Source organism: Sminthopsis crassicaudata, chromosome 3, assembly GCF_048593235.1.
Source record: "Sminthopsis crassicaudata isolate SCR6 chromosome 3, ASM4859323v1, whole genome shotgun sequence".
NCBI lineage: Eukaryota > Metazoa > Chordata > Mammalia > Dasyuromorphia > Dasyuridae > Sminthopsis > Sminthopsis crassicaudata.
Window position 1 is genome coordinate 386,406,408 of NC_133619.1, and position 21,229 is coordinate 386,427,636.

The following is a 21,229-nucleotide window of genomic DNA, read 5'->3' on the forward strand; positions in this document are numbered from 1 at the left end:
ACCCAGGTAGGTAGTGTTAAGTGTCTGAGGTCAAATTTGAATCCAGGTCCTCCTGACTTCTGGGCTGGTGCTCTATCCACTGCACCACCTAGCTGCCCCTTTTATTTTATTTTTTAATTAGTATTTTATTTTTCCAAAAACATGCAAAGATAATTTCAACATTCACCTTTGCAAAATCTTGCACTCCAAATTTATCTCATTCTGTCCCCTTCATCCCAAGATAGTAAGGAAATCAATATAGGTTAAACTTATTTAGTTCTTGTAAAGATATTTCTATATTTGTCATGATGAACATGAAAAATTAGATCAAAAGTAAGAAAAAAAAAACAAGAAAAAAAATTCAAGCAAAACAAATAATAACAACAACAAAAGGGTGAAAATACTATGCTTTGTTTCACATTCAGTCTCAAAAGTCTCTCTCTCTCTGAATGCACATGGCACTTTCCATTGCAAGTCTATTGTAATTGCCTTGAGTCACTTCATTGTTGAAAAGAGCCAAATCCATCACAGCTGATCATTACATAATCTTGTTACTGTGTACACTGTTCTCTTGGTTCTACTCACTTTCCTTAGCAGCGGTTCATGTAATATTCCATTACATTCATAAATCACAATTTATTCAGCCATTCCCCTACTGATCGCATCCACTCGGTTTTATAGTTTCTTGCCACTAAAAGAGCGGCTACTAACATTTTGCACATTTGGATCCTTTTGCCTCTCTTATAATCTCTTTAGGATATAGACCAGTAGAAACACTGCTGGAACAAAGAATAAGCACAATTTAATAGCCCCTTGGGCACAATTTCATATTGCTCTCCAAAACAATTGGATTTGTTCACAACTCCACCAACAACGCATTAGTGCCCCAGTTTTCCCACATCACCTCCAATATTTTTCATTCTCTTTTCTTGTCAGCTTAACCAATCTGAGAGGTGTGGAATAGTATCTTAGAGTTGTCTGAATTTGTACTCTTCTAATCAATAGTGATTTAGAACATAAAATCCTACCTTTTACAGGAAGCCTTTTCTAACCCTTCTTAATTCAAATGTTTTCTTACTTTTATTTCTTATTTATCCTGTATATAATTTGCTTTGTATATATTTGTTTACACATTGTCTTTCCCATTAGATTGTAAACTCCTTGAATGCAGAACCTGTCTTTTGCCTTTTTATTCCTCAATGCTTAGCACAGTGTTTGGTACATAGTAGTTACTTAATAAATGTTAACTGATTGATTGAAAATTTGCAGTACTAGAGAGGATCTAGTGGTATATGTCTATTAATTCCCACAAGAGGCTGGAACTCAGAAGACCCACTCCAAATACAACTCAAGGCCCAGCCATAAAGGGACCTGTGACTCACAGTTAATAGCAAGATTCACTTGGTACTGAGCCAAACAAAAATTAAACTAGAAATCCTTATGTCTGTTTGTCCTAAGATCAACATTGCTCTCAGTATTAAGTGGCACTAAATTTACAAGTGTCAGGACTTGGTGAAATAAAGAAGCCCTAATATGCTTTTTGTTTTGTCTCCATCCTAGTCTGTGTTTCCTCTTTCTTCCCCATCTCCTCTATTTCTTTTGATTATTCTGATTTCTTCTCAACCTTCTTTTCTCTATCTTTAACCCTCTTTCTTTTACTATTCCATTCTTACCACTTGTCAGCATTGCTTTTTGAGTGGTGACACATTAGAAAAATATTTATTAACTGTCTGCTCCATGTAGAGTACTGATACTGTGAGAGATACAGACTTTCGATGAGATAAGATTTTGCTTTCATTGTGTTTAATCTAGTAAGGAGATGTCACAAACATAACTACAATATATAATGTCACATGGAGGCCAAATATATTATTAGAGAAATACAAAACAAAGTGCCATGTCTAAGAGGGATGGTGACTGACCATGAGGATTCAGATAGGAGACAACATCTGATTTAGGCTTCAAAACAAGAATTAAACAGAACAGGACAGTAAAAATCCACAGAAACAGGCACATAATAAGTGCTTAATAAATGCTTGATGATTGATTGATTGCTAATTAACTTGACTGATCAAACAAAGGCTCCAGGTATGAACATGGGAACTATGCAAAAGGTAAATTATTCTAGGAAAAGGCACATATGGACAAAAGATTCAAATAAAGTCTCAAAACAGATCATACCATGCCAGAAAAAAACTATTAGCTAAATGCCTAAACTAAATATTATACTCCCAAATATCTACTGGGCAGGCAAAGGTCTAAGTGGCATGTAAGTGGTCAGGATCAGATGGTCTTTTAGAAAACAATGGCAATATAATCTCTAGGAAACTGGGGTTAGAAGTAGGAAACTAAAGCCAATGTAGATCTGAGGTATTAGATAGAGGGACCATTCACTAGGAAAAAAAGGAAAGAATCCAGTACTGGTGAAAAGGAACATAAAGATAAAGGTACAAGATCAGACAGAAGGAACCTAATTATTAGAAATTAGAATAACCCAGCCAGTTTGTGTCTAATGAAATTATTGTTTCAATCATAAGCCAATAAATGACTTGCCTGATGCTACTTAGGGTCAAGATTGATATCAAGATCTGAGGCAGACCAGACTTATAGGTGGAGGCTAGTTGGCTCCAGCTTCAAAGGATGTAGGGTTATAGGGACAGGGAATAAAACAAATCATGACATGGTCTCCAATAGCTGTTCCTGTTCTAAATCTTATGATCAAATGATCCTTGTTCTATCTCTCTCTTTCCTTACTTCTCAGAATGATTTCTCTCTCTCTTTTAACTGGTTATAGCATAAAAAAGAGAATTATAGTTATTATATAAGAAATGTTATATGTTAAATGTTATATTTTATAGCATATATTACATTTGACATTCTCTGCTTTACATTTTAAAGGTATGTGAATTGATATTTTTTTTTTTGCTTTCCCTTTAAAAAAAAAAAAACTTTTTTTTCTTGATTGTGACTTTCTCAGGTTAATTAGACTAATGCCTAACCCCCATATTTCGTAGATAATAGGGCTAAAATTTTAGTGACTTGCCAAGACTTCCACAAATAGTATCAAAAAATATATAGTTCTATTTTTTGACAACTCCCATAAAAATTATTATAATGAAATAATCACTTGACCAGAAGTCACATTCAAGCCTGGGTTCAAATTGAAGAGCACTATTGAGAATCATCTTCAACCTCTGTGTACTTCTGAAATTGTACTAAAAATTATTCCTTGAACTCAGTAATTCTTAAGATAATAATTTGATCACATGCCTCTGTGAATTTGCCTTGGCTACATTTATATAATCTTCTCTCTACTATACCTCCAATCCCCAAAGCCTGGAATGACCTCACTTTTTTACCTTCATTTCTTAGAATCATTCCTTATAGTTTATCTCAGGAGCCATTTGCAATGTGAAGCAGTTTTTGATCTATTACTGTTAAAATTTTTCTCAATTTATCCACGTACATAGTGTTCCAAAAGTCTTAGTGTGGTTATTATCAATGTACATCTTGTATTTTCTCCCCTAACATCCAGCTTCCCCACAAAAAGATAAAAAAATTAAGGTCTCTTAAGGGAAGGAATGTTTCATTTCTGGTGCTGTATCCCTACTACCTAATTTAATACCACCCAGTACTATATGCTTTACACATAGTAGAAACTTAATAATTATTTGTTGAATGGAAGTTTGTAACTCTGGGTGTATTACTACTTGATCTCTTTGGATCTCAGTTTCTTCTATTATGCAAAGTAGAGATTAGGTTAAATGACTTCAAAAGTTCCCTCTAATTGTGACACTGAAAAAGTAGCTCACAAATAGTTATTACATGTTCATAGATTTAGAGCAGGAGAAAGGCCTTAGAAATTATATAATACAACCCCTCTCAATTTATAAATGAGAAAATTCAAAGTTCAGTACCTTACCCAGAGGACCAATAAGTATAGGAGGCATGTCTTCCTCAATGCAAATCCAGCACTCATCTGCCATGCCATGCTGATTTGGTTTACACTAAAGAATGACAATAATTCTGTACAAACTTTTAGCAGCCTTAGCTTTGAATCTGACCTAGAAAATAGTATTTTAAACAGCTATTTGCCACTACTTTGGAGGTGTTTTTAAGTCTGTGGTTTGTTAATTTGGCATGGCTCACTCAAACCCTTTCTATCAAGTGCCCCACAATCTTCTCATCTCTTTCTTTGCAAACTTTAATACTGTGGTTGTGTACTTCCACAATTACTTGAGGAAAATAGGTCTGGCATTTTCTTGTTATAATTCGTGGCAAAATAAGCCTTAGAACAGTGTTACAACACAAAGCCCCAGGGGATTTATTTGGGGCAAGAAACAGTGGCCAGGAAAGAGACTTCTAAAATCTAATGACTAGTTTTTAGGAAACAATATAGGTCAGCTTGTTTTTGCTGGGGACAAGGTACCCTCAATGTTTTTAATTCTGTGTAACTAAATTATCTATGTTGTTGTAATTATAAATTAAACAGTCAAAGCTAAGAAGTTTGAAGAAATAGATATGGTCAAACAGTACACAGCCAACTTTATACAATCCTGTTACTAAACTTCCTTCAGAAACCACTTGATTAGAAGAAAAACATTCTGTACCCTTCATTTCATTGGTTCTGTGGATTTTTCTCTTAACATTTCCACATGTATACTTTTTCTCTAAAAAAAGGAGGTGAGACCTTGTTTCTAAAACTACCTTTCTTCTTAATGATCAGCTATCACTATTTATCCAAATGTATGCCAAATCTGTTCTTTACTTACTCGGGCTACCTGGATGCATCTCTTTCCCTCTTCCTTGGGGAAGAAATTGTCTGAGTTCCACAAACCACCTGCATAACTCCAAGCATCATTACTAATAGTAGGATGAACTGCAGCTGAGATAAGCTGAAGGCCCAGTAACACTAACAAGAACTCTCATATCTCCCCTTTGTTTCACTCTTATTTCTTGGGAATTTTAAATGTTCTTATGGGACTCCCCAACTTTCCAGGAGCTAAAGGGTTACTGACTAAAACAACCTGAGTTTTTATAACCGCAAGAAATCTGTTCATCTAAGCAAATAAGTGTACTCCCTTTGTTGTCTGGTATGCAATTAGATGCACTTGAAATAAAAGGTAACTTAAATCAAACTGTCCCAGGGACAAGTATACACTATTTTAAAATAGGGAGTATAAAATGTTATTTTTCAACTCATTACCAATGGAAATTTCACAGGTAATTTCTCAGTGCTGATGCTGGCTAATTATTAGCTACTATACCATGCCTCCCATTCTAAGTGACTATCTCCTGGCAAAAAGACACAGTTAGGAATGTTTTGTTTTATATGTCCTTGGAATTTTTATCAGAATTGAGGAGCCAGACTGAGCCAAAGTTAGAAGAATCCTGAAGCTAGGCAAAAAGTGACACAATTAACAGAACCATTAATTGGGGCTGCTACATGATTAATTTAAGAAAAATAGAAGGGAAAAGACTGATTTCTCTTCTAGTCACAGTTGGATGCAATGCACTAAGAGTAATCCTGTAAATTACATTTTAAATCTTCAGCATATTCTAAGCAGATAAAATAGTGGCATGATTGACCAAACTCCTTTTAAAAGTACACATATTACGATGCATCATAGTTATAAACAGATGGTATTTGGCCTCCTTCCTATTCTCAACATTTGGAATTTCTAAACTATGTGAATTAAACAATAATATTTTATAAACATACAAGGGATTTTGCTCACTGCTTTGTTAACATAGAAATTATACAATGCTGACATTTATTTAAATTTTAAAAAGTAAACAACAGTGTGCATTGAAATAAAGCAAACTAAAATCAACAGAGAGAAGTATGTTCTGTGAGCACATTACCTACCATGGCACTGGCCTTTTTAAGGGAAGACATAATGGGATGAAGTACAAATTGTAGCTTAGACAGTCTGATCCTTTGTGCTCTAAAGGCTCATTTAACACCTCTCTGTAAACAACGGATATTTATACCATAATTGGCTATTTGACCATCAGTGTTCATTTACTATGTAACCTGCTATTATGGAGTTAAAAGACGTCCCCCTTCATTGGCTCTTCAGCGTTCATAGTAGTGAAAGTGTGCCCACAGTTTCTGTATGCCTAGACAAACTGGAATCAGTCTGACACTTGCACTCAGGATGAGAAATATTTTCAGGATACCAATATTTTGTTGGCATTATTGCTAGGAAGACTAGAAAAAAAATCAGCTCTTCAAACGGAATGTCATTTTCTCATTTTTAAAAAATTCCCAAATTAACCCTTTTGGGGCATTTTGTAAGGGAGACAGACACATCTGCTTGATTTGCTGTGCAAAGTATGAGACATTTGATTTTCAAACAGTATTCCCAGATTTGCAAAGATGTTCTGTGATGAATAAATAATGCATCAGATATTTTAATCAGTTTTATGATTTTTGAAAAGACTAATTATCATTGTTTACTGACATTTCTTTCCAAGTGCAATTCCTTCATAATCTAGTTTAGAGTTCTCAAGGTTAGGCTCAGTCCAGGCCCTCTCTTCAACCTTTAATTTACTATCAAACTTTTCTCACATCTTATGCAAACAGCAACACCTTCTCAGAGTTTGAACCAATAGTTTGCAAGATTTTCTAAGCCCCAGAGGAAAATCCCAAATGTTAAATATTCAATGAAGGGTAAAGAATCCTCCTTTGCTCTTGCCTAAGTGTTCAGATAGATTTAATGTACATGTTTGGTCAATTATTGATGTGAACTTCTGTTGCTAAATTCTTCTTTTTCTTTCTTTCTTTAAAAAGCTGCCACTTGGTAGGGTAGAAAGACTAAAATAGTCTTCCTGGACGCCAGAATGCAAAATGCTCCTATAATCAGGCTTCCTCTACACCTAAAGAACTAGGATCATCCTCGTGAATATTTTTTTTTGTTTTTATTAATTCATAAGTTGTTTAAAGATACACTAAACATGCCTTCTAAGTTATTCAAGATGTATCAAGATTAAATAAGTGGGTGACAAATCAAGGTAATCACTATAAATATTCTCCTATCCAAATACTGCCCAAATCCTTTTTCCTGACCCCGAACTCCACTCACTCTTCAGGTCCCTGTTTGGCAATTTCAAGAACAAATTGAATTTATTATACAAAATAAATGACAAGGTTAAGAAAAGAAAAATCCTTTAATTTTTTTTTTAATTGCACATCAGAATCTTCCAAAACTCTGCAATGATTAGCTCTTTACAGTATAGCCTTTGGTGATGAGAAAGAGGTATTTTTAAATGTCAGGGTAGATTCCCTTGCTGAACTTCATAGTTTGCCAATCCACCCACCGCCCCCTCTCCCCCCCCCAGTTCAACAGAAAGCATAGAGTGAATGCTGTAATGCCAGAATTTGCATAGACAGAACAGCTTCATTGTGTTCCCCCCAGAGGATGGAGATGGGTAAAAATGGGGATCCAAGTTAAATAAAATTACTAACTGCATGGAAAAAACAAAAACAAACACTTTCCACCGCGCAATAGCTTGTGCATCCTTCAGAGATATTGTAACCGGGCTCCTAAAACTACGACAAAGAAAAAAATTGCCAGGGCAAAACTGGAGCCCTACGCCTGCTGGGCGCGCTTCTGTGTGGACTTGTGGGCTTCGTGTGCGCTCGCCAGAGTTCCGCGCGGCGAGCCCGGCCGGCTGTGGTCCGCTGCAGCAGCTGGATGGGGCGATGCCCAGTCCGCCCTCCTAAGTCTCCGGCCTTCAGCCCGACTCCTCCTAACGCACAGGACTGCCGAAAGAGGGAGAGTCTTCCCTTTGGGGGAAAAAGGCGAACCAGAAACCCCCTCCCCAGCTCCCCCTCCTCCCATCCCCGGAGTGATCTCACGCACACTTTCTAAAGGGGGCACAACTTTCTCCCCCCGGGGTCACCACAGGGATGGGGAGAGAGAAGATGCTCTCTTCTCCTTCCCCCAACCCTCATGAATCTTCAGCCTCGGCCGAGTCCCAGTGTGTGTGGGGGGGTGCTGCGGGCACCCGGAAGGAGTGAAAGGGAAGCGGGGAAGTCAGACAGCGGCGGCTGCTGCAGCCGAAGCCGAAGCCGCAGCCGCTACTGCGGCTGCCGAGACCCGCGCTTACCGCAACTGGTCACCAAGTACGCCCTCCCTTTTTTCCTCCCCCGGCACTGCGTCCTTTCCTTGGCTTCTCTCGCAAGCCACCAACCTGCACGCTTCCCGCGGACACCCTGCTGTGTCACTTCTGTCTTCCCCTCCCGCAAAGACGGCGCCCCCCGCCCCCACCCTGCTCGCTCGCTCCTTCCTCCCCCGCACTCCACTAGAAAAGCGGAGCCCCCAGGAAAATGCCCAGACGCGCCTTCCCGTACAGAATAACGGGCACACGTCTACGTGCGCGCTAGGTTATTCCTTCGTGGTTTTCTGTAACTTTGTTGCCTGTTCTCGAAAGGGGCACGGAGGCTGGGGGAATATATACTCTTCAAATTCGGCCTCTGAGAGGTCAAATGGAAAAGGATTCCCTCTCGCTTCTTGCCATCCGGCAAGTTTTTCATCCCTAGGAAACTCACTCATTTAAGGAAAAAAAAAAAAAAAAAAAAAAAAAAAAAAGGTTTTTAAAGCAGAGATTTAGGAGGTAAAAGACACTCGATAGGAAGGAAAGGGCCAGCCCACGGCCCCTCCTCTCCGCCTCCACTTCCCATCAGCGCCTCCCTCTTGGGTGGTATGGCCAGGCGATTATTGCAGGACTTGTCACCCCAAGTACCCTGATCCTGGGAAGTAGCTGTCAAAGGACACACTAGGGACTTGGGAGAACACACTGGGGACTTGGGAGGCTGAAGGAGGGGGGAGGAGGGGGTGCAGAAAGAAGGGAAGAGAGGGAAAAAAGAGGTAGAGAGCCACAGACCCGGAATCCTTAATTACAGATTAAAGGCAAAGAAAACCCTACACCACATTTTCCATGTGTCAGCTGACGGACGCTACAAAAGGAAACAGAATGCTGGAAAAAAATAGTCCCCTCTCTTCTATTCTCTCTCAGTGTCTTTTTATAATGTGTGCAAATGTAAAATGCATTAGATAGTGACTGTGGGTAGGTGGTGCCCCGGGCCAAATTGCAGCTGCACGCTCCACCGTGTAGGAGGACAGTTTGCTGATGTACCCAGGGGTCTAGGGAACTTTCTCTCTCTCTCTCTCTCTCTCTCTCTCTCTCTCTCTCTCTCTCTCTCTCTCTCTCTCTCTCTCTCTCTCTCACACACACACACACACACACACACACACACACACACACACACACACACACACAAAAGGCTATTAATACTCTTCAGGCACATTTTGTTAAAAAAAAATATTACTCATAAGACATTTTAAGTTTAAAAATTAAGTGCTTAAACTGTAGCAATTCATTATATTCTCCAGTCAAATTTCCTCCACCCCCACCCCCCCAATAGGATTTTGAGTTTTGCATTATTGTAGCTTCTATTTTCCTGGCCTAGCGTCAGAACATTAGGGATCTAGTGTAAAAAGCCAAGTGGATGAGAAAGCCAGAGAACATAGCTGCAAGCGACCCCAAACTAGCACGCGTTACTGTCGATGTGGAAGCTGATACTTATGTAGCTGCTGCTGCTAAGGAGAGAATGGAGTGCTTCACAATCCACATTACTGCTAAGATTCCTTCCCTTTTTATTAATTAACAACAAAAAACTATCTCCATATTTTCTTTTCCCGGGCCTGAGAAACATGGTTCTATTCCACACTGGTATGTATTCTCCTGAGAGAGCTTCCTTCCTAGCAAAGAGAGGAAAAAACCCTCACTGACCTATAGCCTTTGTTTTCGGCCATCATTTTTGGCTGGAAGTTTTAAAGAACCCTTTTCTGTCATTCTCTTTGAAAGAATGCTTTCCTACAAGTTTTTGATTTTTCAGTGATTATTCTTATTTTCATACAAATTTAGAGATTTAATAATTTTGACAGTAATGTTATAATGCTAATTTAATTCAAGGGGCATTTATAAACTGCCTACTATGTGCTGGTCATTACATTAGGCTTTGGGAATACATGGGGCAAAAAGAAAACAGTTCCTACCTTCTAGGAGTTTACCTTCCACTACATTATAATTACTTTCTAATTTTATTATAAGCAGGCTTTTAAATATCCCCACTTCATTTACAGTTTTGGACTTGGAAAAGATCTTAAGATCATAGGATCATGGAATCATAGATTTGGAAATGGAAAGTCTATCCTCTCTCATTTCACAAATGAAAAAAACTGAAGCTCAGCAAGATTCAGTGACTTGCTTAAGACCACACATGCTATTAAATGCCAGAGGGGAGATTTGAATTCCGTTTTTTTGCCTCCCTGTCCAGCATTTTGTGAATATCACACTCCACCTTTGAGTCCATGGCCCACACTTAATATTATGCCATGCTATCTCATTTTTTTGAACATTTTACAAATGGGGAAACTGATATGCAAAGAGAGAATTCAGTTTGCCATGTGACAAGGGGTAAGTAATAACACCTGGGATTCAAACTCAAGTCTTTTGGATTCTAAAACCATATTGCTTCCTAAAGCTTAATTAAGGGGCATTAAGCTGGGCTGGCTTCCTGGGTTTATCAACTCTCCTCCTTATAAATGATCTTGATCGATCTTTTTTTTTTTTTTTTTTAATAAATTACATTTTTTTTCTCCCAACCCCCAAAGTAATCTTTTTTTCTTCTTCTTCTTCTTTTTTTTTTTTTTTTTTTTTTTCTCCTTTGGAAGTTGGGGTTAAATGACTTGAAGGTTCACACAGCCTGTAGGTGAAGCTATATTTGACCTTAAGTCCTTCTGCTTCCAGGGCCAGTGCTCTAGCTCAGGGGTTCTCAAACTATGGCCTGTGGGCTAGATTCGGCCCTTTGAGGACTTTTATGTGGCCCGCTGGATTATGGCAAATGGGCTGAGGGGTGGAGACAGTGTGAGTTTTTTTTTACTATAGTCCAGCCCTCCTACAGTCTGAGGGACAGTGAACTGGCCCCTATTAAAAAGTTTAAGGACCACTGCACAACCTACCTGCCCTCAAAAGTAATATTTTTAAAAATTTCCAAGTTGATTTATTGCATATTATTTGTATTAATTTGCCTAATCCAAGATAATTTGTATTCAATTTTAATAGCTGCATATCAGTAATCATTGAACCCTGATCTACATTTTCGATTTGAATAGTATGTAAAAATATTGGCCTTGAAAATACCTGTTAACCTATTTATTTGTGACTTATTTATCTATAAGGTGAAACAGTATTTGCCTCTGGATCTTTAAGAGTGTGATTGAATTTCCCTATTGCAGAGGGGGAAAGGCTTCTCTGCTTACCTCTGGAAAGTGACAGGACTTTTAAAAATCTTTTATTTCTATTTTATTATCTCAGACAGATTTGCTGCCTCTTTTAGCATGGAACCCCTCTGAGATTTAGCCACACCCTCTTTTTTTTTTTTTTTTTTTTTGGCATTATCATTCAGTAGGATAAACAAGGGTAAATTGGGAGCTTTTTCTTGATCCCTTTACTGTGTTTGAGCAGATCATCCTGTTGTAGGGGTTGCAGCCAATTGTTACTGCATGTTTTTACCACCCACCAAAGGACAGAGCAGGATTAAGTTTTTATTAATAAATGATGTTTATGTCAGTAGTTTTGAATACCCAAATCATTATCATTCAAAGACTAAAGAAAGTCAGGGGACTAACCTCTCACCCACCTCCAAAACATTGGTTTGGCCTACTTAGGAAATTGATTATTTCTTAGATGAATCTTTTGGTTCCCCTGTGAACAAAACTACTGTCTCAACTAAAAAATTTTATGCTGCTCTTTACCTGTGCATAACTGGAAATTCAAGTTTGTTTTTATTAAAAAAAAAAAAAAAAAAAAAAAAAAAGGTCTTTGTATGTATTGACCTTGTATTTTCAGAGACTTTGTTAAATACTACTTATTCCTCCTTTCACTCCCCCATTAAGAATTTCACAATAAAACCAATGCAGCAAATAAATCAAAATCTGCAACTTCAAAACATTTAAAAGAGAACATTAATTTACTTACTAAGACCCGGACCTTCCTTTCTTGCCTTCAGTCTTTCTTAATGTAACATTTAGTAATTGCAGCTGTCTCTTTATACTTTTTTCCCCCTCCCTCTTTCTTCAGAATCCACAGAATTCTATTGACCTTATTTAACCTTCATTTCTTTCCTTGCCCCCCACCAATTGTCCACTTCACCTTTTACCATGTTTGTCTCTTTTCTTGCTGTTCCCTAGATTGGCAGCAATAAATGAGGCTTTCAAAGAGTTTAATACTTTCTATTTAAATTCCTGTCTTCCCTCTCCCTCCACCATTGCACTTATTAATACCCTTATTTACAACTTTTATATATCTTTCAGTTGTATAGTCACTGCTATATATTTTCCTGATTGATCATTAAGTTATGCTAGCTTCCCGATGCTGATTCCAAAATGCTGGAGCAGAGGCATTTATTTGGCATACCCTTTTGCCTTTGGAATGACTCTCTTGGCAAGGATGAGAATTCTGGTTTGACTGGGATTCTTAAGTTAAAATTCAAAGCTAATTTGTTCAGTTAGGCTTCTACTCATAAGCAGTTCTATTTCTCACTGTTAAGTGCTCTATGATGCTGTTTAGATGAAGGGTGTGTTGTAAGATGCAATATAGTTATATTGTACTTGATTATCAGTTTTCAAAAACAGCTGCGTGCTTTGCTATCTGTGTAAGGAAATATCAGAAGATAATATAGCATTGGTATTTATTGCTCTATAATTAAGGATGTGTCAGTGTTTTCATTAAAAAAAAAGACACCCTATTTTCAGAAATTCATATCTCAGGCATAAATTTCACTATGAATTACAGACTAGCATTGCTTTTGAATCATTTTCTTTCTAAATTGCCCCTCCCTCCTTTTCCCTTCATTGGAAAAAAAAAAAAAATCAGTTCCATGTGGAACTGGGATTCCATGGGCATCCTGCAATTTCTAAGTAATCTGTGGCTCTTGTTTTGGGGTGAGAGGAATAAGTCTGAGTGATGAGTCGCCAAAATAGTCAAGGTCTGATTTCCAGTTCCAGGATTCCTTTGAGAACTGTCTTAGGCTTCTAGGGCTGGGACTTCAAATTGAGAGAACAGGACCACCATCTGAGGCCTGGGGCATGAGGAAGTATGACTCAATCTTAAGAACACTATTATCTGGGTTTATTCCATGAGAGCATTTTTTTGGGTCCATTCTTTTATTGATGTTGTTTTTTATTTTTTTCCTGTGGGAAGATTGATTCCCACCTTGGTGGTCAATTCCCTAGGCAACTCACTTCCCCAAGGCCCCCAATTCTGGCAGGCTAGATCTTTGTCTTTTTTTTTCCTCTTCTGTTCCTTTCACAGCTGTGACTGAGTGGTGAAAGTAAGGCACTTTTTGCCTTCTGTATTTGCCTCACAGTCTGTAACTGATTTTTGATTTAAAAAAAAAATCTCTCCTTTTTCTCCACATATCTCACAAAATATATGTTAGTGACTTGTTACATCACTTTTCTTCTAATTATAAACCCAGGCAGTAATCTCATTGGGTAATTTAAGATTAGGGTAAGGATAAGGTAGAGAATGCTGAAAAGATGGGGAAAAAAGGAACTGGAAAGACTTGGCCTATCTTCATGGTTTTCTTGGGGTCTAGGCTTGTCTAAGTCTTGAGCATTCAGGGGATATTTGCTGCAATCTCATGCTACCTCTTCATTCTTCTCTGTCAGAATTGGCATGCAGTGTGATGTGAGAGGACATTTATTAGGAATTAGCACATGGCATTGTGCTAGGCACTGTGAGTAGATCACACTGTGAGTGTCATCTAACAGAGGAGATAACAGCATTACAGATTGCAATGGGAGTAAAGGAGGAGGGGACCACATATTTGTGGCTAGGAAGTAGAAGGAAGAATGTCAGGAAACTATTTAATGGAACAGGTATTTGTCCAAGACTTAAAAGGATTAACATAAATTCAACAGGTAGTGTTTCCATAGTGTAGGGAAGTTTAGTAGTGATAGCTTGGACTGAAAATAGGGGAAGTTAAGATAGGTTGAACTAAATCATGGAAGGCCTTGGGATGTATTTTTTGAGGTGCAATAAAAAGTTTGTGAAAAGGAAAAGTAGCAATAATAGGTGTTCTTTGTAGAAAAAAATTTTTTTTGTTAATCTCTGATTGAAATTTAGTATTTCTTTCAACAAACATTACTCTGAAGGGATACCTGGCTCTCACCAGATTTCCAAAAGGTCCATCTTTCACACTCATATGTCCACATATTCCCCCATTAAAAATCCCTGCCTTAGAGCTTTTTCGCATATTAGAAAGAACATTAATAATCTGGGCATTTCAGAATATTAGTATCAATTTTCTCATCTGTAAAATGGGGATAATATCAACTTTTTAATTGTTTAGGATTTTTCTTACAAGGATATTAGTCAAAATAATGACAGTAAGTAATTATGTTTAGTTTATTCAGATTTACTTAAATAAATTATAGATTTTTGTGTGTGCTGGCAGGGGAACTAAAGGCAATTTAAAAAATAAAATTTTATTTCAAAAAATTGACATATACAAAAACCATTTTATCACTAGGTTCTACTAGTGTTCTACTAATAATGCACTAGTTTGGTCCTTAGAAAACAACAGTTGATCTCGTACTGGAACCATATTATTAGTCTTTCTACATGGCAGAAACAACCAGACAGGTTGGGGCATTTGTGATGTTGGGAAAAATCAAAGACAACTTTTAGTGCATTGGATGTAGTTCATGAATTACATAGGATAGGCAGGTCCTCTGGATGGGTTATAACCTGTACTAATGCTTCAATCACTGAGACCATGGATCTATTTGAGTACTTTTGAGAGGCCTGATGAGGCAGGTGAATTATATAACTTGGTCACTCATTTGCTTTCCTCTACTTCAAAATAAACTTTATCTTTATGAGTAACAGTTTTTTGCTTTGTATATACCAAAATATTTATAGCAACAATTTGAGAGTGCTCCCATCTTCAGTTAACCAAATTTGCAACCTTAGTGTCATCTTTAATTTCTTATTCATACTCTACATATCCAATCTATTGCCAAATCCTGTTATTTTTGCTTTCTCAATCTCTCTTGTATCAATTCCTTATCTTTATTCATGCTGCCACTTTTCTGTTAAGCTCTGATCACCTTATACTGAGGCTATTAGGCTAGCCCCACTGATTGGTTTCCTGGGCTCACTTCTCCTCACTCTAGTCTGCCTTTAATTCAGCTGCCAAAGTTATCTTTCTAAAGGGAAGGTCTAATCATGTCACCAGTACACTCAGGATCAAATAGTAAATCCCCTTTTTCTTTCAAAGGCCTCACAACCAAGGTCCTTTCTGTTTCCAGTCTTCAATATATCTTACTCCTCTCCACACAGTTTATGATCTGCAACATCAACTTTGTTGTTATTCTTTATCTCTGACTGGCCCCCCCTTCTTTCTCTCAACTCTTGCAGGATGCCTTTCCTGTACTCCTCAACTCTTAATACTTACCTTTTGATATTACTTTTATACTGTGTGTGTGTGTGTGTGTGTGTGTGTGTGTGTGTATGGATGTTGCTTACCTGATGTCTCCCATTAGAATGTTAGCACCATAAGACCAGAGACCATATTTTTGCCTTTCTTTGTAACCTCAAAACTTGGCATAATGCATAGCATGTAATAATCACTTAACAAATGCTTGTTGCCTGACATCAAAAACTAGAAACAAAGGTTGATACCCATTAACATGATAATGGTTAAACAAATTAAAATATGTGAATGTGATGGAATGTTACTATGTTGTAAGAAATAAGGAATATGATAAATACGGAGGGAACATGTAAAGGCATGAATTGATACAAAATGAAAAATATAGTTTAGAAAACCATATACACAATCATTACAAGAGCATGAATGGAAAAAAACAGAAAATGGATGTTGACAAATTTATAAGGAACAGACTTTTCCTTAAGATAGGAGAAAACTTATCCTTCCACTCTTTTTTGCAAAGAATGTGTTGTACATGTGTGTTTGTGTCTGTATCTCTGTGTGAGGTGAGGATATGTGTATATATATATCTATACACACACACACACACACATACACACACACACATATATATATGTATATATATATATATATATATACACACACACACATATATATGTATATGTATATATATATATATATATATACACACACACACATAGATGGTTATATTGTTAATTTCAACATACTGGAAGATTTTGCTGATTTCTTTTCTTTTCTTTTTTTAAGCCTTTATTATTAGGAATAAGGGAAGGTAGAGAAAAAGAGTATTTTTAGATGATATAAGAACAGAAAAAAAGTTTTTGTACAATTTAAAAAAAGAATAATATTCTTTTCCATAATGTTTCTTGAATTTACTATTCTCCTGGTGTGAGTACTCCCTCATTGGCTATAAAATGCAATTTTTCTCCTTCATCTTTGTAGCTAGTGTTCATGCATTAGTATGACTAAAAATCTTCTCTCAGTTTATTTAGGTTGTTTCTCAGACAATATTCAAAGCATTCATTGCTGGGCCTATAATAGGAAACTTTTCCAGATTTATAAAACCTTTGTAAGACTTGCTGGCATAATCCTTGAAACCTCAGGCCCAACTCCATATCATGATGAGTTACTGAAATAAGATTTTAGTGAAGGGTGGTCTTTTTATTTTTATTTTTTTTAAAGTCTAAATTCAAAGGAATTTACTCTTCAGAATTATGAGCACTCGGAGATTCTGATATTAAACAATTCATAATTGTCCATTGTCTTGAAAAAAGCAATTAAGGAGTATCTTGACAATAATCAATGGTACAGAATTCATAAAGTATTGACATTAAAAGATGTTCTGGCTACCATAATGAAAATATATCATATCACTCATGAATGATATCTTAAGATTTAAATGAAAATATTTTTGTAGCTCATAAATATTTCTTTGTAACAGATGCTTTTTCAAAGACAGATTTTACTTTTTAAAATACAAAATATAAATAACACCTTCAACAAAATGAAATGTTTCCAGATGCAATTCAAGGTGTTTCAATTTATTTCTGCAATTCTTTATGGTTAAAATTCTAATTTTAAAAGTTGTGGGCTCAAGTACTAATCAATTGCCTGACATTTGTTAATTCTGTAAAACACAGGATAACTTTCTTTTAACAAAAAATATTACACAGGTCTTGCTATATAACAGGTGACCTCATATGCATACATATGCATATAAAATATATGTGCACACATATACACATGTATATACACATAATATAAACATACTTTCAAAGTTTGAACACTGATAGCTTCAAATGTGTGTACACACATGCTCATGCACACACACACACATATATATAGTGCTCAGAATATTTAGACGCTAATAAATGTACCATGTTCTACTGCTTATATACATCAATACTTAGATTTGACAGGATGAGTTTAAGAGGAAGTGACAGTTTTAGCTCTTAATTTAGGTTTTTGTCTAAAGGGAATTCTGGGTACAGTTAAATTCAAAGTTGGATTCCCGCTTTATGGATACACATGTAGAGAAATACACAGGTTACTCCAAAATTATATACTCTGATAGAAGGAAAACATTTAAATATTTATGTTGAGCTATTTGAATTGTATTTTTTCCCATCAACTAGAGAAAAAACATTCATGGAAAACTGTCTTTTACACAGTGTTATCTGAGTCTCCTCACTTCTTGCTGGTATAATGCAATAAATCAAGCACAGTTTCTTTTTTGTAAGATCAGAGTTTAAATTAAAATTGTTGAGGAAGAAGCAGCCGACTTCAAAAGACACTGGACTTTATTGATGCAGATCAACTTGGATTCAAAGGAGAGAACTCATTTGGTAATATGAACCAGTTTTAAAAAAAATAAGTAAAAGCCTCCAGGTAGTGTTAGCATCTGAAGAGACTTTAGAGATCTTTTAATTCAATCCCTTTATTTTACAGAGAAGTAAGCTGAGGCTCAGATAAGTGAAATGACTTTCTCATATTCCACAACTAGTGATAAGTGGAACCCAGAACCTCAGAGTCCTAGTACAATGATATTAACCCATCATAACCCCTTATAAACTGTGACTCAGGGCCAACTATATTTGGGGGTGGGGGAACATAAAAAGGAGAGAATGCACAATTTTTGCTGTAGAATGGACCTTACATCAAGGTTTCTATTTCCTAGTCACTTGGCTTTGAATTCCTTGACTCATGGATTCTCTGGAATCCTTCCTGTCTTTAACTTAAAAGTCTTTTCCCATTCCCTGACACCCTGTCTGAATTACCAGACTTGAACGACATTTGATACTTGCCTAATTATTCTAGACTGGTAGGACTTACTGAATCCATTGCCTGTTCTCAGCTAAATACCTGGTTTCTAGAACTGCAAGAATCCCCAGTCACCTTGTCCTGGCCTTGTTTGGCAAATCTCCTTTCCCGCTCCCTATATACCTCAGTATGATAAAGGAGGAGAATATCTATTCCAAAAAGCCAGAAAAACTGCAACTCACCTGTCAATAAACAGAAGATGGTTAATCAACAGACTTTACCTTAATGACTACAAATGTTTACCTCCTGCTTCTTTCCAAATGCAAAGAAAATCTTGGGATTGTCATAATATTTTACAAACATTTGCAAGACAGACTCTTGTTCATCAGATAAAGAAACAATTGTATTCATTGACTCTGACACAAAGAAGCGTGCAGTGATAAACATACAGATAAATGTACAATCTTATACATGAATGAGATATGCTAATTAAAAATTGCAATGGGCACTTTATTAAAAATTTATTCTACAATCTGAATCTTCAAAACATCTTTACATCAACAAATATAGCAGATTGACTGTTGGAATCAGGAGCGATTTATCTTGGAAAGATTGTATCTTTATCAGCATATATAGATTTTTTTATGAACATTTACATTAAAATTATGAGTTTTATTAGAAAATATTTAACTGTTATCTGTTCTTGGCCCATGAAAAAAATAAAAGTGGCTCAGCTTTCATTTTATTGGATAGATGGCACCACATAGCATATTTCCCATGCTAGTTTGAATTACAGCTGTTTATCTTGCAGCTTTCTTTAAGATTAATTAAATGCAAATGTAACTCTGTGAATCATGGGAATACCTGCCAGACCCCTTGTTAATACCTTCACTTAAAAACCCCTGTGCCAGAGAGTCATTAATTTGCTAAAAGAAAAGTGCTAAAGCAGCCCTTTGCCTACAAACAAGTCATAGATGGCTGCCCAATTAGTCCAGTAGCACTCTGATTCTTCTTTCAGGCCCTGTGGCCCTTTGAGGACACAATAAGGCTCCAATGATAACCTGGCAACCTAGGTAGAAACCCAGCCAAGTGCAAGCTTTTGAAGCTGCAGTTTGGCTGCCATCATGTCGGCAAAAAGAAAGAATTCAGGCACCATGTCATCCAGTACAAAGGATAAAAACGGATTCAACCGGAAATTCAATGTGGCACCACATATGGGATACATGAGTGCGGTTATACAACAGGCCACATATTTTTTTTTGAACAGTCTCCTGCATGTGATGCCGAGGACATGTGTAACCATCATAACGTCTCTAGGAATCTGTATTTAATTTGAGTTGGGGTGGTGGCAGGGATTGGAGATCTGAAGCCGCCACAGGTTTGTGGCAGATGGCTCTGTGTCAGCTATGACAAGCAGCCAGGCTCGGCTTCCTCTGCAGATTTTCTTTTCTCTCTGATCAGGTAAATATGGGCACACTCTGGAAAGTTCTACAGATTCTGCCTTAGGCTGCAAGTTTGTGACTTAGCCCCATCTGTCACAAATCTTCTCTAGGTTCTGTTGTAAGCAGAGACCTGAATTTACCACGGAGTGCTGCCCAAGAAAATCGAGCCATTTCGCCCTAAAAAAAAAAAAAAGAGAGAAAAAGAAGGAAAAAAAAAAAAAGGAAAATGAAGGATCATTAACTACTACTGAAAGACAAAAAGACTGTTGAAAAATTATGCTGCAAATTTTGGGTTTGATTTGCATGAACTACATTTTTAAAATCTCCAAAATTAACAGTGCCTGACTTCCAATTAGCTCAGAAAATCCCAGTCTCTGGTTCAAAGTCTAACTAACTATATTCACAACCTTAGGTAAAAGCTACTCTTGCGAATGGGTAAATTTTGCTGCATACTTATTTCCTGGCCTATGTTAGAGATGGCAGTTATTAGAAAATTATCATCCAACTTTTAATTTTATAAGCATATATATGCTTTATATATATATGTATATATATATATATATATATATATATGCTTTATAAGCATATAAGTGTGTGTGTATATATATATATATATATATGCTTTGCTTTAAATTTAAAAAAAATTAATGTGGGTTTTACTTTGAACTGGGTATAGGCACAAGTTAAATGTCAAAGCATTTATAAAACATTTCATGCTTATACATTTTATAAAAGAAATATATTGTTTCATGATAACTGTTCCTTTGGAAAAAAAAATTCCATGCAGATAGGTTACTTGTATTTTTTTTTCTAATAGGTGGAGTAGATGGGGTGAAGAATTTTACTCTCAAATTTGGTGATACATAAATAGTAGAGGAAGAACAGTTAAGAATGTGTATAAGACAGAGTTCTAGGATGAGTCTTCTCATCCTCCAAGAGAGTACATTTACTATGTTGAAGTTTTGCCTCTTCTTTTACTTTGAAAAAAGAAATTAAGACTTTGTCTTAAATTGTGCTTGTACAGTTGTGACTTTTTAGTAGGTCTTAAAGTGTCACAGGCTTTTAACTTTCTCTTTTTATTAAAAGTAGTGAATTTGGAGGACTCCTGAGAATAGCAGGACACACACCATTCACCTCTAAACTGTCAGCTCAAATTCAATTCAAACCTGCAGTGACCAAGCTGTTCAAGGAACGTCACTGTCTGATTAAAAAAAAAAAAAAAAAGCTTAGCCAAGGTCCAGTTAGAGATACTTTGACATAACTAATAGACAAATGACTTATTTCGGAAGTCAATCCAACTTGGAGGCTAGCAAGGTTTAAATCCAAGCTGGACAGCAGGTTTATGCAAGAGTATGAAAATCTATTTTCTCCAAAACACTAACAAGCTAGATACTATGGCATTTTTTCCCCTATGAAGCTTTTTAATATTTTTTTTGAACTCTGAAGAATAGAGCCAAAGATCAGTGGAGGCTGCCATGTTGCAAATTATGTGGAA

At 36.6% G+C, this 21,229-nt stretch overlaps 1 protein-coding gene across 18 annotated transcripts in view; it reads right to left on the reverse strand.

The window, feature by feature from the left end:
- GTDC1 (glycosyltransferase like domain containing 1) overlaps nucleotides 1-21,229 on the reverse strand; it is a 564,348-nt gene that overhangs the window by 113,558 nt on the left and 429,561 nt on the right. For 17 of the 18 annotated variants that reach the window (XM_074302057.1, XM_074302050.1, XM_074302045.1 and 14 more), the window contains one exon: nucleotides 18,680-19,911. The exons of the other annotated variant lie outside the window; for it this stretch is intronic. In XM_074302057.1, the coding sequence (XP_074158158.1) occupies nucleotides 19,828-19,911 (84 nt within the window). In that variant the 3' untranslated portion in view covers nucleotides 18,680-19,827. Of the gene's footprint in view, nucleotides 1-18,679; nucleotides 19,912-21,229 lie in introns of those variants that run through there. 18 annotated transcript variants of the gene reach the window in all.